Source organism: Mesoplodon mirus (genome assembly GCF_964341445.2).
Source record: "Mesoplodon mirus genome assembly, chromosome: 19".
Lineage (NCBI taxonomy): Eukaryota > Metazoa > Chordata > Mammalia > Artiodactyla > Ziphiidae > Mesoplodon > Mesoplodon mirus.
In genome coordinates, this window is record NC_138995.1 from 53589502 (window position 1) to 53601136 (window position 11635).

Genomic DNA, 11635 nt, shown 5'->3' on the forward strand with positions numbered 1-11635 from the left:
GGGATGTGGGAGCATGACTGGTTTGGGACCACCCCTGCTTCTCCAGTTGAGATAAACAAGGCCAAGTCTGTTGCGCTATCTTCTTACTCCAGAAACGTTTGCAAGCTGGAAGGTCAGCGTCAGCAAACAGGATGGGGGTGGGGTCCTCCGGAGACAGCCTCTTGTCTCCCATAGAACGGGTCAAAGCTGGTGTCCAGCAAGGTGACCAGGAGGCCATTGGAGCCGGCCTTGCCCAGTAAGTGTGGGGAGAGTGTCTGGTGTGAAGGTCAGGTGCAGCTGAGCTTTGCTCTGTAAACTACCTCAAGGCCCCGTAGACAGAGACGACGACTCCAGGCCTCAGGGTGGGGAGTGCATATTTTTCAAAAACTGAAAGACGGAAACAGTCTGTCGCCTCTTGGAGGAGGCCCAGGGAGGGCTCAGGCAGCCTCTATTCCAGGACCTCCTTCCTCGCACTGAGGCCTAGAAAGAGAGGCTGAGCAAGGGGCTGGCGCCAAGGCCCAGGCCAGGTCTGCCCTCCCTGCCCCTCCCCACCTCTGAGTCTCAGCACTGGAGCTGAGGGTCCCGCAGCTGTTTCCAGAGCTGGATGCTGTCCTGGGGGCTGAGGGGCCGCACCAGCAGCAGGTCACGGAAAGCACAGGGGTCAGCAGTGCGGTCTGCCGGCCAGGCCGTGAGGAAGCCTTTGTGGGTCCTGGGGGCCAGGCCCAGGGCTTGGAAGCACAGGCCGGTATAGACATCGTCGAAGGGGAAGGGGGCCACGCGGGCCGCTGCCCGCAGCAGCCAGGGTGCCAAGCGGCCCGCAATGATGTAGCCACCCCCACTTGCGTAGGCTGGGTAGCCGCCTTCAAAGAAGGACCTAGGCACGTAGAAGGGTCCTCCAGGATTCCGGAGGGGCTTGGCCTGGGTGAAGACCTCACCCAGGTAGAGGCCACGGGCCATGCTGGGCGGCAGGGCCCGCAGGTGGTCCAGAAGGGCGGGGATGTGCACAAAGGCGTCATCCTGGGCTTGCAGGATGAAGCTCACGCTGGGGCAGTGGCGGCCCAGCCAGGCTAGCAGCAGCAGGTCCTTGAGCGTCTGGTTGAAGGGGACGTCAAGGAAGTCCCAGAGCAGCAGGTCGCTGTAGCGGCGGCTCTCCCAGGCCACCAGGGAGCCTAGGTCAGGCCTCCCCTCGCCCGCTGGGGACCCCAGCAGGAAGAGCAGCCGGACCCCGGGAGCCGGCCTGCCCCACGTCTCCCTCACGGCCTGTCGTTCCGCAAAGCGCCCTGGTTCCGACTTGACGGCCAACAGCAGGTAGGGGATGTCAGGATCCTCGCAGCTGGCCACCTGGCCACTGCCACCCCTGGGCATCCACCGTGGGAAGCTCCGGCAGGCTGCCGACAGCAGGAAGTGGCGGAGGTCCTCGGGGTAGGAGGCGAAGTCGGGGATCTCAGCCGCAGCGGCAGCTCCCCAAGTGCGGCAGCCCCCCACCTCAGTGCTGTCCCCACTGGGCAGGGTCCCCAGCCGCCACTGCTGCTGGTTCCAGTAAGCCGAGGGCAGCGGGTCAGTCTGGCCCAGACGGGCCGAGAGGTTAGCCGGCAGGGTGGGCTCGGGGCTGGCTGGCGTGGGGCCTGGTGGGGTGCTGTGGGGTCCCGGGTAGGCCTTACCCAGCTGGGGCTCGGACGTCCACTCGATGTACACTTTGAGGCCCAAGAGCGTGAGCAGTGCTGACAGGCAGAGAAGGCACTTGGGGCAGCGCATGACCCGGCCCAGGAAAGGGCAGCTGTGGGAGCTGCAAAAGAGCCACAGAGGCCTTTTGGGGTGCAGGGACGGGCCCCCGGTCCCTGCTGAGCCCTCTAAGGCTTCTCGTAGTCTCAGACCCTAAACCAGCCCTCCACCAGCGACCCTGACTTTCCTGTCTTCAGGGACGTACAAATCCCTGTTCCACTCGCATTCCAGCACCCTGTTCTTGCCACTCAGCCCAGCTCCTTCTACTTTCATAGAAACCCGGGAGGCTACCTATTCCCCATCCGCACCCCAGAGACCAGGGTCTCCGCCTTTCCGACCTCCCTCTGCCCCCAGTTCATCCCCCTCACCAGGAGTCAGGATCACTGGGGTCACCTCCTCGCCCGACAGTCCCCACCCCAGGCACGGCTCCCTCCCCTTTACCTCTGGGTCCGGCTCTGGCCAGCTCCAGCGCCCGGGGCCTAGGGCCGGCCCTCTGCCCTCTTCCGGCAGCGCTGGTGTCTCCAGCACTGTTGTTCTCCAGCCCAGCCCAGCCCAGCCCAGCCCAGCCCAGCCGGTCTGCGGGAGGCTGGGAGGGCCCCAGGGGCCGGGAGGGACCGGGGCGGGGCTGAGGGAGGGGGAGGGGGAGGAGGACAGGAGGCCGACCTGAGGGATGGGGCTCTGGCGTGTTGGGGCTGGTTTTCTGGTGAGACAGCGGGAAAGGTGCAGGGGTGGCTGCAGAGACCGGGAGCTGACAGGCCGGGGAGGGGAGAACCAGGGGGCCTGGGAGAGAGTCCGAGGGAGGGTGCGGCCGAGGGGCTGGGAAGTGTCAGAATGGCCCAAGGGCAAGCCGAGTTCTAAAGTGGCCGGGCCGGAGGCCAGGGGCAGGGCCTGGCCTGGGGAGGAGGCGGGGGTGACTGTGCTGAGAGGGCATGGGTGACCTTGCCAGAGGTGGGGGTGTGTGGCCCGGAGTCAGGGTGGGGATGGGGAAGGGGGCTGGTGGGGAGGAGGGGATACAGGCAGAGACCGACATTGCAGAGAAAGAAGAGACAGCCAGGGAGACCCCAGGGGCAGGCAGGGAGGACAGACAGGCGGCAGAGATTCAGGAAGGCCAAGAGGAGAGAGCTGCGAGAAGAGAGAGAGAGGACGGGAAGGTGGAGACAGCTGGCGAGAGATAAGGGAAGCCCTTGTCGGGGAGGGTGGAGAGATGTGCAGGGGCAGGTGGAGGGACGACGGGGTGGGAGCAGAGAGCAGGGAGTCTGCCAACCGAACCAGAGCCAGGCAGAGGCAGCCAGACCCAGAGAGGAACCGGGGAGGAGCCGGGGAGGAGCGGATGGAAGGGGTGGGGGGAGGGGGAGCCAAGCCAGAGGGCAGTGAAGGGGGGGCACCAGGAGCCCTGGAGCCGAGCTGACCCCCGTGCCTCCTCCGTCCTCCCCTGGTCCCACACTCTGGCCCTGGGCCTGCCACGCCCTGAGGCCCTGGCTCTGCCTACAGGGGCATGGTGATTCCAGGGACACTCCCATCCCCCCCCCCCCCCCCCCGGGACCAGAGAGGGTGTCTGCCAGTGTTTCCGTCACAGCCCTCCGGAGGCGTCTGCTGTTTGGGCTGCATCGGCTGTCTGGGGTGGCAGGCAGGTGGGGCCGCCTCATCCCAGACCTCCTGGAGCCTGGGCTGGGACACAGGGCCCCTCAGTGAGCCCGGCCTGACCCCCTTCACCCCCACCCGGGTTGGGAACTGTCCAGATCACCTCAGGAACCCTGTCTTTTGGACAGGGCAGCAGCAGTTGATTATCTGTCCAGCTGATTCCCTCTCCTCAGGATTGAATAATGGAGCCCATGGGACCAGATGGAGGAAGAGGGTATGGAGAAGGTGGGGAATACTGGTGGAATAAAAGCCAGAGTGGGCTGGGGCAGGGCCCTGAGCAACCTTGGAAGGGGTCTCCAGCCCTCTTCCCCGCAGGCCGGGATGGGGCGGTCCAGGCCCCCCGACTCTTGGCTCATCTAGCTTCTCCCAGGGCGCGGAGGTTTCTCCACCGGGGGCCGAGCTGCTGTGTGCATCAGTCTGCAAATGCTCCAGTCAGGAGAGAGAAACCGCTCAGCAGCCGGAACAGGTAAAGTCAAATGTTGAGAATGACTGAAGACGTGCCCTCTTGTGGAACGTGGTTGGGTGGGTGTGCGGGTTGAAAGCGGTGGACCCCATCTTCCTGTCTCCCCCAGCCTTTGAATCTCCCTCTCCAGATTATGCCAGGGCAGTTCTGGCTTCTCGCCTTAGTAATCGTAGGTCACTGTTGAGTCCAAGTGCCAGTCAGCCAACTAAGAAAGCTGTCAGGAGCACCCCAGCTGCACTAGCTAACTTGTTATACCCAGCATCTCTAGTAAGTGCCCTCCTAGCGGTGAACTTGGCCCCATGCAGTGTAAGATCCACTCTCACTGGCCTAACACCCTGAAAACCCACTCCTGTGCAGGTTCCCCAGGGTTGACTCTACATCTGTTTGCAAGTCTTGCCCTTCAGTGTAAGAGCTGTTCCCTTCTGGGTCATAGTGAGCACCTGTCCTCTGGAGCGTGCTGAGACTTGACCCTTGGCATTTGTGGGTCTACTGGCAGCAGGGAATGCTTGTGGTAAGTCTTGAGAAAAGCAGGTCCCCCTTTCAAGGCATCTGCCCCAGGGGAGGTCCTCACAGGGTTTTCAAGAGCAGGATCGCTGGTGGTCTCCTCACACTGGTCAGGGAGGCTCCCAGTGACTTGGGAGTTCGAGATCATCTGTTTCCTTTGGGTCCAACCAGATGACCCGATTCCAGATTTCTGGATCCTACTGTTGACCAGTCAGTGCCCTCACTTTCGTATGAGAAACTTGTTAAGACTGGGAATTCAACTGTCATAACTCAGCAACTCGAAAACCCAACTGTTGTGTTGTATTTTCAGCAGTATCCACAAGTAAGAACTTTGGGGGGCGGTGGGGGACTGTCATGGGAGATTTCCAATTCTGAAGGGATGACTTGAGCTGGGCACTCCAGGCAATCTACCTAGCCCTATCTTTAGAACTTCCATTACTGCCCACAGCATCAAGTGCAGCAGCCATAGGGCCTCCCAGGGCACAAGGCTTCAGTTGGCACCTCATCACGACCCCAGGCAATAGCGTTTTCGTGATGCGGTTGCACGCTTTGGATTTTTAATTTTTATTTTATATTGGAGTATAGTTAATTAACAATGTTGTGTTAGTTTCAGGTGTATAGCAAAGTGACTCATATACATGTATCCTTCTTCAAATTCTTTTCTCATTTAGGTTATTACAGAATATGGGGCAGAGTTCCCCGTGTTATTTATACATTAGGTCCTTGTTGGTTATCTATTTTTTATTTTTTAAATGTTTTTGGCTGCACTACGCGGCTTGTGGGGTCTTAGTTCCCCAACCAGGGATTGAACCTGCGCCCTCAGCAGTGGAAGCACAGGAGTCCTAACCACTGCACCACCAGGGAATTCCCTATCTATTGATATTTTAAATATAGCAGTGTGTACATGTCAATCCCAAACTCCCAATCCACCCCTCCCCTCCACCCTTCCCCCCTGGTAACCCTAAGTTTGGTTCTCTGTGAGTCTGTTTCTGTTTTGTAAGTTCATTTTTATCATTTTTTTTTTTAGATTCTGTATATAAGTGATATATGATGTTTTTCTCTGACTTAATTCACTTAATATGATAATCTCCAGGTCCATCCATGTTGCTGCAAATGGCATTATTTCATTCTTTTTAATGGCTAATATTCCATTGTATATATGTACATCTTCTTTATCCATTCATCTGTCGATGGATGTTTAGCCCATGGATTTCTAATGTCTCCTTTCCCACTGCCGAGGAGCTTAGCAATGCACTCAAGCCAAAGGCAGGATCAAACCAACCCCCAAATCCCATCTTTGTGGGAACACTCCAGATGCCAGTGCTCTATCAGTTTGGATCCAGTCGGGAGAGAAGAAAAGCCATACGGTAATTTGAACAGGGAAAGTTTAATATAGAGAATTAATAACTTTAACAGCAAAGTGAAGTAAGGAGGGAGATTCATTGGTAAGGTGCCTTGGAATTGACTGGAAATCCACCTTCAGGGGTGTGGTGGAGAGGCATTCACAGGGAGGCGCGTCAGTGGAGGCTCTCTATAGAACTGCCAGGTCGGGTGGGGGGGTGCCGGGAAAGCTGCTGACTACCTGACGCTTCAGGAAGCAGGTGCGCGGGGCAGCCATGCGCTGCAGAGCTGCTGAGCTGGCACTCCTGAGCGCCGCCAGGAAGCAAAAGCCTTGCCTCTCTCAAGGAACGTCTCTCGAGCGCCCTCTACTAGCAAACCTTATCAGGCCACTTAGCAAAGGAAAAATATTTCAAAGGCCCAGATCAGTTTTCACAGAGCAAACAAGAAAGCTGAATTTGGAGCCGAGTCAGTAACTCAATAAGCAGGAACACTGTGGGATTTGGGGTGCTCCCAGCATTTAGTGGGTGTGGCCCAGGGATGCTGCAGCCTGCAGTGAGCTTGAGTCGTCCCACACAGGGAAGAACCATCCCTACAAAATGCCCATAGCACCTCCTGTATCAGTCAGGTCCTGGCAGGAAACAGTAGCACACTCGAGATAATCTGACAAGAGTCTTCTGACAAAAGCCAAGAAAAGTTTCTTGACATAGAGGTGGGCACGCTGTGGGAGCACCGCAAGGGAGAGTGCAGCTCCCTGAGGCTACCTGCAGCCAGAAGCCCTTACCTCCCCCAGGCCTGAAGAGGCAGGAGAAGGGGGTTCCTGGAACTGGGAAGGAGAGAAGTGTGTGGAAAGGGCTGCCTGACAGGCTGACAGGAGCTGCAAGCTTCACCCCAGGGTGCAGCCAGCCAGAGCACCCCCGCAGTAGGGGACAAGCCACCTCACTCCCCTTGCCTCTGACCTGCCAGTGCCTCTGATCCTAGCCCGACCCCCCGAGTGAACCCAACTGGAAGCTAGAAGAAGGGTGAGCTGTTAACCTCTCAGCACAGCCCGGCTGAGACCCAGCTCCACACGGACAGGGCCAAAGGCTAGGCAGGGATGGGGCTGCTGGCTGTGTCCCGGGACTGCTCCTCTGGCCCCAACTTGAGTCCCTGGGCCCAGTCAGCTCCCAGGACCTCACAGTTGGGCAGCATCTCCTCCACCAAGATCTGAGTGAGGCCTGGGTTGGACACGGCAGGAAGGTCAGAGATGTCCAGTCTGCGGAGGTTCCTGAGGAGGCAAGGTTGGGGCAGGGGTGTGAGGACACGTGTGAGGATGGCGTCTGTGGCAGGGGGTGTGTGGGGGCGCACCCACCCCCACCTTAACCCCTAGCTTTCTAATAAAAATCTTTGTTCAACTACGTGAGACCCACTGTGTTCATTACAAACGGACACCTCTGGCTCCTACTGTTCTGCAACAGTGTGAATTTCTTGGGGTCTCATTAAAACAAAAAGGCAGGCAGGCTAGGAGTCCTCCCATCCTCCTAGAGGCTCCCCGCGCCACTCATCTGTGCTGACCCACCGCAAACGCCCTAGGTCCACCGTGGAGGCAGGGATGTGGGAAGTGCCCAAGGGCGCCCCTCCCTGGCTGGGGGCCCAGCCTGAGCTGAGGTCTCACTGGAGGTGGTGGAGGCAGGCGAGGCCCCGTTCAGAGATGCGGGGGCAGCCGGCCAGCGAGAGCTCTCGTAGCGAGTTGGCTAGCTGGTGGAGGCGGCTGAGACACCAGTCATCCACATGGGGACAGCGCTGCAGCGACAGGGACTGGAGCTCCTTCAGGGCCACTGCAGGGGGAGAGGGCAGATGGCACTGAGGGCCCTTCTGGAGCCCACCACGAAAGGGAAAGCGCAGAGCCTTGCCCATCTCCCCACTCCCCACCACACCCTACTCACAGAGGTTGTCCAGGCCTTGGTAGTTGATGGCACAGCCGCTGGCGTCAACAGCCTCTATAGGCACCTCCCGGAGCTTCCAGAGCTCACCAGAGAGGCCACGCCCATTTGGCTGCATCCACTCCTTGTCCCGAAACCTGGAAGGGGAGAGGGAGTGTCAACAGGGTCCCCCAGGCCACCAAACTCTTGAGAACACTCCCAGCCCCGTAATAAGAGAACACGGCACACTCACTACACACCAGGCCCTGCACTAAGGGCTTTATGTGTCTGGTCTCACTGGATCCCCTCACAACCCCATCAAAGATGGAACGTCTGGCCAATTTTACATGCCTGGAAGTTGAGGGTCGAAGAGATTACTGATAACAGAGAAAAGAGCTGTAAGACAAGAATCCTTGTAGATGGGCAAAAGTTGAGGTGTTTTCAGACAGGTACATCATTTCTTAGGAAGGTGCTGGAGGAGCACCTTCAAACCAAGTGAAAATTTTACTTGGAACCAAGAGGAGGGACAGATGAAGCCTACATGAATTGTTTTCAAAAAAAGGAAAGTAAAGGGGAAAAACAAAGGGAGGAGGAGGAAGGCAAGAAAAAGGAGGGGAAAGGAGGAAGGAAAAGACGCACTAACGCCGACTGAGCACACGTGCTAAGCCAGCCTGTGACCTGTGACAAGTGTCCAGATTGCAAAATATCTTTGAACCTTTACAGCGCACCTTGTAAGTTAGACACAACTACCATCCCATTTTACAGATGACAAAACTGAAGCTCAGGAACAAGTCTCCAGCCACACAGCCAGGAGGGGGCCGAGACCAGGGCACGCACGAAGACTGTCAGACTGACTGAAGAGCCCGGGGCTTAGACAGCCGCTCTCCCGCCTCCCCCAGCCCCATTCTGACACCTTTGCCATCATACTTGACTGCGCCTCCCTGCTTCAGGATGAAATAGGCACCTGCGACGTAGGGGCCATATCGCTCCTTGATGTAGGTGAAGGACCTGCCGGGAGAACAGTAGCCGAGGGTGAGCCTTGGGAACACCACACCCCTCGCCAGGCCCCAGTGCTGCTGAGAGGGTCAGAGTCCACAGCACAGGACTGAGACTGGCAGGCAGGCAGGCAGACAAAGACTGCAAATATTTACTGAGGGTCTATGAAGTGCTGGGCACCGGGGGACAGTGGTAATCAAAAGGCAGATAATTGTCCCTGCCCTTGTGAAGTTATTTCACTGAGGAAACAGGTAACCGGGAAGTAAAAACAAATTGCAGAGTATCAATTCCGTGATGCACCAAGGGACAGACCAGGAGTGGCTTGGGTCAGGGGTAGGGATAGAGGAGGCTAATTTAATTTGGGTGTTAAGAAATGCTTCTCGGAAGAGGTGACACTTGAGCAGAGATTTGAGTGTGGGAAGGAATGTAGAGGTCAAGGTAAGAATCTGCCAGGCTAAGGGAACAGCTAGTGCAAAGGCTCAGGGGCTTGAATTACGATGGTTGAACAAATAGCAATAAGGACACCATGCTGGCGGGGGTGAGCGGTATCCCTGGTAGGGGTCTCAGAGCTCAGGAGGGGCCAGGTTTTCGGCCTTAAGAGTTTGGCTTTTATTCTAGTTGTGGTTGGAAACCATTTGAGGTTTTTTTTTTTTTTTAAGATTTTTTTTTTGATGTGGACCATTTTTAAAGTCTTTATTGTATGTGTTATAATAATGCTTCTGTTTTATGTTTTGGTCTTTTGGCCACGAGGCATGAGGGATCTTAGCTCCACGACCAGGGATTGAACCTGCACCCCCTGTATTGGAAGGCAAAGTCTTAACCACTGGACTGCCAGGGAAGGCCCCATTTGAGGGTTTTGAACAAAGTAGTAATGTTATCTGTTTCCCTTTCTTAAGAGTCCTCTGGCTGCTGTGTAGACTATAATAGAGGGCAAAAGGTGACCAGTTAGGAGATGACTGCAGTAATCCAACCATAAAATGAAAGGGCTCAGACCAGGCTATAAACAGCAAGGAGGTGACCGACCACCGGTCAAATTTGGGATATTCTGGTATTTTATTGATGGACTGGATGTGGAGGGAAGGGATGCAAAGAGAGGAATTCCTTAGAATGTGGTCTGAACAACCAGGTAAGCAATGGTGCCGTTGACTGGGATGGAGAAGGCTTGGGGGTGAGAAGACTTTTTAAGGGGGAAACCAAAGGTTAGCCATGTTAGGTCTGAAGTGCCAGCTAGACCTCCAAGAAGAGATGGGCATTGGGTTGCGTCTGTGAGCCGGAGAGCTTGGGAAGTGTGTGGGCTGGAGATGAAGATGCAAGTGGGCAAGGCTGGCACTGGAAGCCCCAGGGCTGCCTGGAGTGGCAAGGGCAGGGTGGGCACTGACTGGGGAAGCCTGAACAGCAGGGTCGTGCAGGCCGGGGGTTCTCACCGATTTTTCTGGAGCACCTTCAACATCTGCTTCTGGAGCAGGTACTCCCTCACAGCCTCCACATCATAGAAGTGGTCAGCCAGGAACTGGAGCAGCGTCCTCCCCTTCCTCTGACTTCCCTCCGGGTCCATTGACCTGCTCAGGCCACGGATGCCGCTGGTACCCCCGTTCCATACTGGAGCCACCAGGCGAAGGAACTGGGGAGGAGGAGAGGGGAGGAGAGGCTGAGCCTGGAGCCTCCTGTGAGACACACAGCCAGATCCCCCTGCTTTTGCTCCCAAGTCTCCCCTCCTCAGTGCTTCCCTGCTCACTTAATTCTCCTCTAAGAACTTACAATTCTTTCGGATCCATAAAATTTCCCCATGTTTCCCCTAAGTTCTTCCCCTTAATCAACATTAAATTCTTTGATTTGGCCAAACGGTCTTGGTTTTCCTAAATTCTCCCCCTAATTTCCCCCTAAGCCCGTTCTCTCAAAACCTCTACTATCTGAACTCTTAATGTCCCACAAATCCTCCCCTTAATTTTATCCAAATCCCACCAGACTTCCTGAATAACGCATTCCTTTCCCCCAAATACAATCTTAATTTCTCTCCAAATCACCCTTAGCTTATCCCTTAAAGCTCCCAAACTCTTCCTTCAATTTCCCCTCCAAAGTTTTCTTAGTCTGCCTCAATTTCTCTTTTTGCTTTAACCAAATTCTCCCGATAATTTTGCCCAAATCCTTATTTTCCCTTAAAATTCCTCTTAAGTTCCCAACCTCTTACTTTAAGTTTTCCTAGGTCCATTCCTTGATTTTGCCCAATTCCTTCTAAATTCTCTCCACAATATGTCAAATCCTCCCCTTAATTTCCCCTAGGTCCTTCCCTTAGAATTCCCAAATTCACCTCTTGGATCCTGCCCCCACCCCCCATCATCCCTTTGACTTTCCATCAAAATTTCTAACTCTCCCATGAGTTTCCCTCACCTTTGGTTCCCTACCCTTGCACCTCAAATCCCAGTTTCTCTGCCAATCCCTCCCAAACCCTCATCCCTTGCAGGTCCCACTCTCGCCAGCCCCTCGGCTCCAGGAGCTCGCAGTCGGATCCCTCCCTCTGATTGGCTGGGCGCGCTTTCTCGGACCGCACGCGCTGCTTCCCCATTGGTTACCACTGGTTTCTCTCCTCCGCGGCCTGTGAGCCTCACCGATCCTTCCCGGCCCCCGACGGCCACACGTCTCCGCGCCCAGCTCGAGGCCTAGCGGGAGAGGCCCCCTGCTCCCCCTCGCTACTTGGCCCCTGGGCGCCGACAGAGGCCCTGAAAGCAGAGCGGACACTAATTAGGGGTGGGCTCCAGAAGCTTCGTTCACTTACCGCCCTGGGGGCCGCCATCTCGCTAGGATTATGTAACCGGAAGGGGCTGGTCTTTTCTTATCTAACCCACCCGGTTCAGGGTTGGGCGTCTTTTCTTTTGGCCACGCCCCCTCCGTTTTCCAGCTCTCCTCTTAAAGGAGCACACACTTATAACTCTTCTCGGGTTTAGGGATCGCTTGGAGCTCCCTCTGCCATGGGCCTTAAAATGGGACTCGGCAGCCTTTTCCTAGGAGAGCGTGGGCAGTTCTTCCTGTTGGAATACCATCCTTCCCTCCGACTGCACTCATAGTCCACCTGAGGTTCCCTGTTCCTCTACCT

At 56.3% G+C, this 11635-nt stretch overlaps 2 protein-coding genes across 2 annotated transcripts; both read right to left on the minus strand.

Moving 5' to 3' along the window:
• Positions 1–104: 104 nt before the first annotated feature.
• On the minus strand, positions 105–2987 carry B3GNT8 (UDP-GlcNAc:betaGal beta-1,3-N-acetylglucosaminyltransferase 8). Its single transcript, XM_082606260.1, has 2 exons — positions 2143–2987; positions 105–1765 (listed from the first exon to the last, which is right to left on the minus strand). Exon 2 carries the CDS (start codon positions 1732–1734, stop codon positions 541–543), a length of 1194 nt encoding a protein of 397 aa, XP_082462386.1. The 5' UTR covers positions 1735–1765; positions 2143–2987; the 3' UTR covers positions 105–540.
• A 2690-nt stretch (positions 2988–5677) lies between these two features.
• On the minus strand, positions 5678–11398 carry DMAC2 (distal membrane arm assembly component 2). Its single transcript, XM_082606411.1, has 6 exons — positions 11318–11398; positions 9969–10165; positions 8476–8556; positions 7573–7706; positions 7302–7464; positions 5678–6914 (listed from the first exon to the last, which is right to left on the minus strand). The coding sequence occupies exons 1-6, from the start codon at positions 11333–11335 to the stop codon at positions 6734–6736; spliced, it is 774 nt and encodes a 257-aa protein (XP_082462537.1). The 5' UTR covers positions 11336–11398; the 3' UTR covers positions 5678–6733.
• Positions 11399–11635: the final 237 nt, after the last annotated feature.

Coding starts and splice junctions, on each gene's coding strand:
- B3GNT8 (XM_082606260.1), bottom strand. CDS start 1,734: ATGCGCTGCCCCAAGTGCCTTCTCTGCCTGTCAGCACTGCTCACGCTC.
- DMAC2 (XM_082606411.1), bottom strand. Junction 8,557..9,968: donor AAGGTGCTCCAGAAAAATCG/GTGAGAACCCCC, acceptor TTCTCCCGGCAG/GTCCTTCACCTACATCAAGG. Junction 7,465..7,572: donor CCAAGGCCTGGACAACCTCT/GTGAGTAGGGTG, acceptor CTCCCCCTGCAG/TGGCCCTGAAGGAGCTCCAG.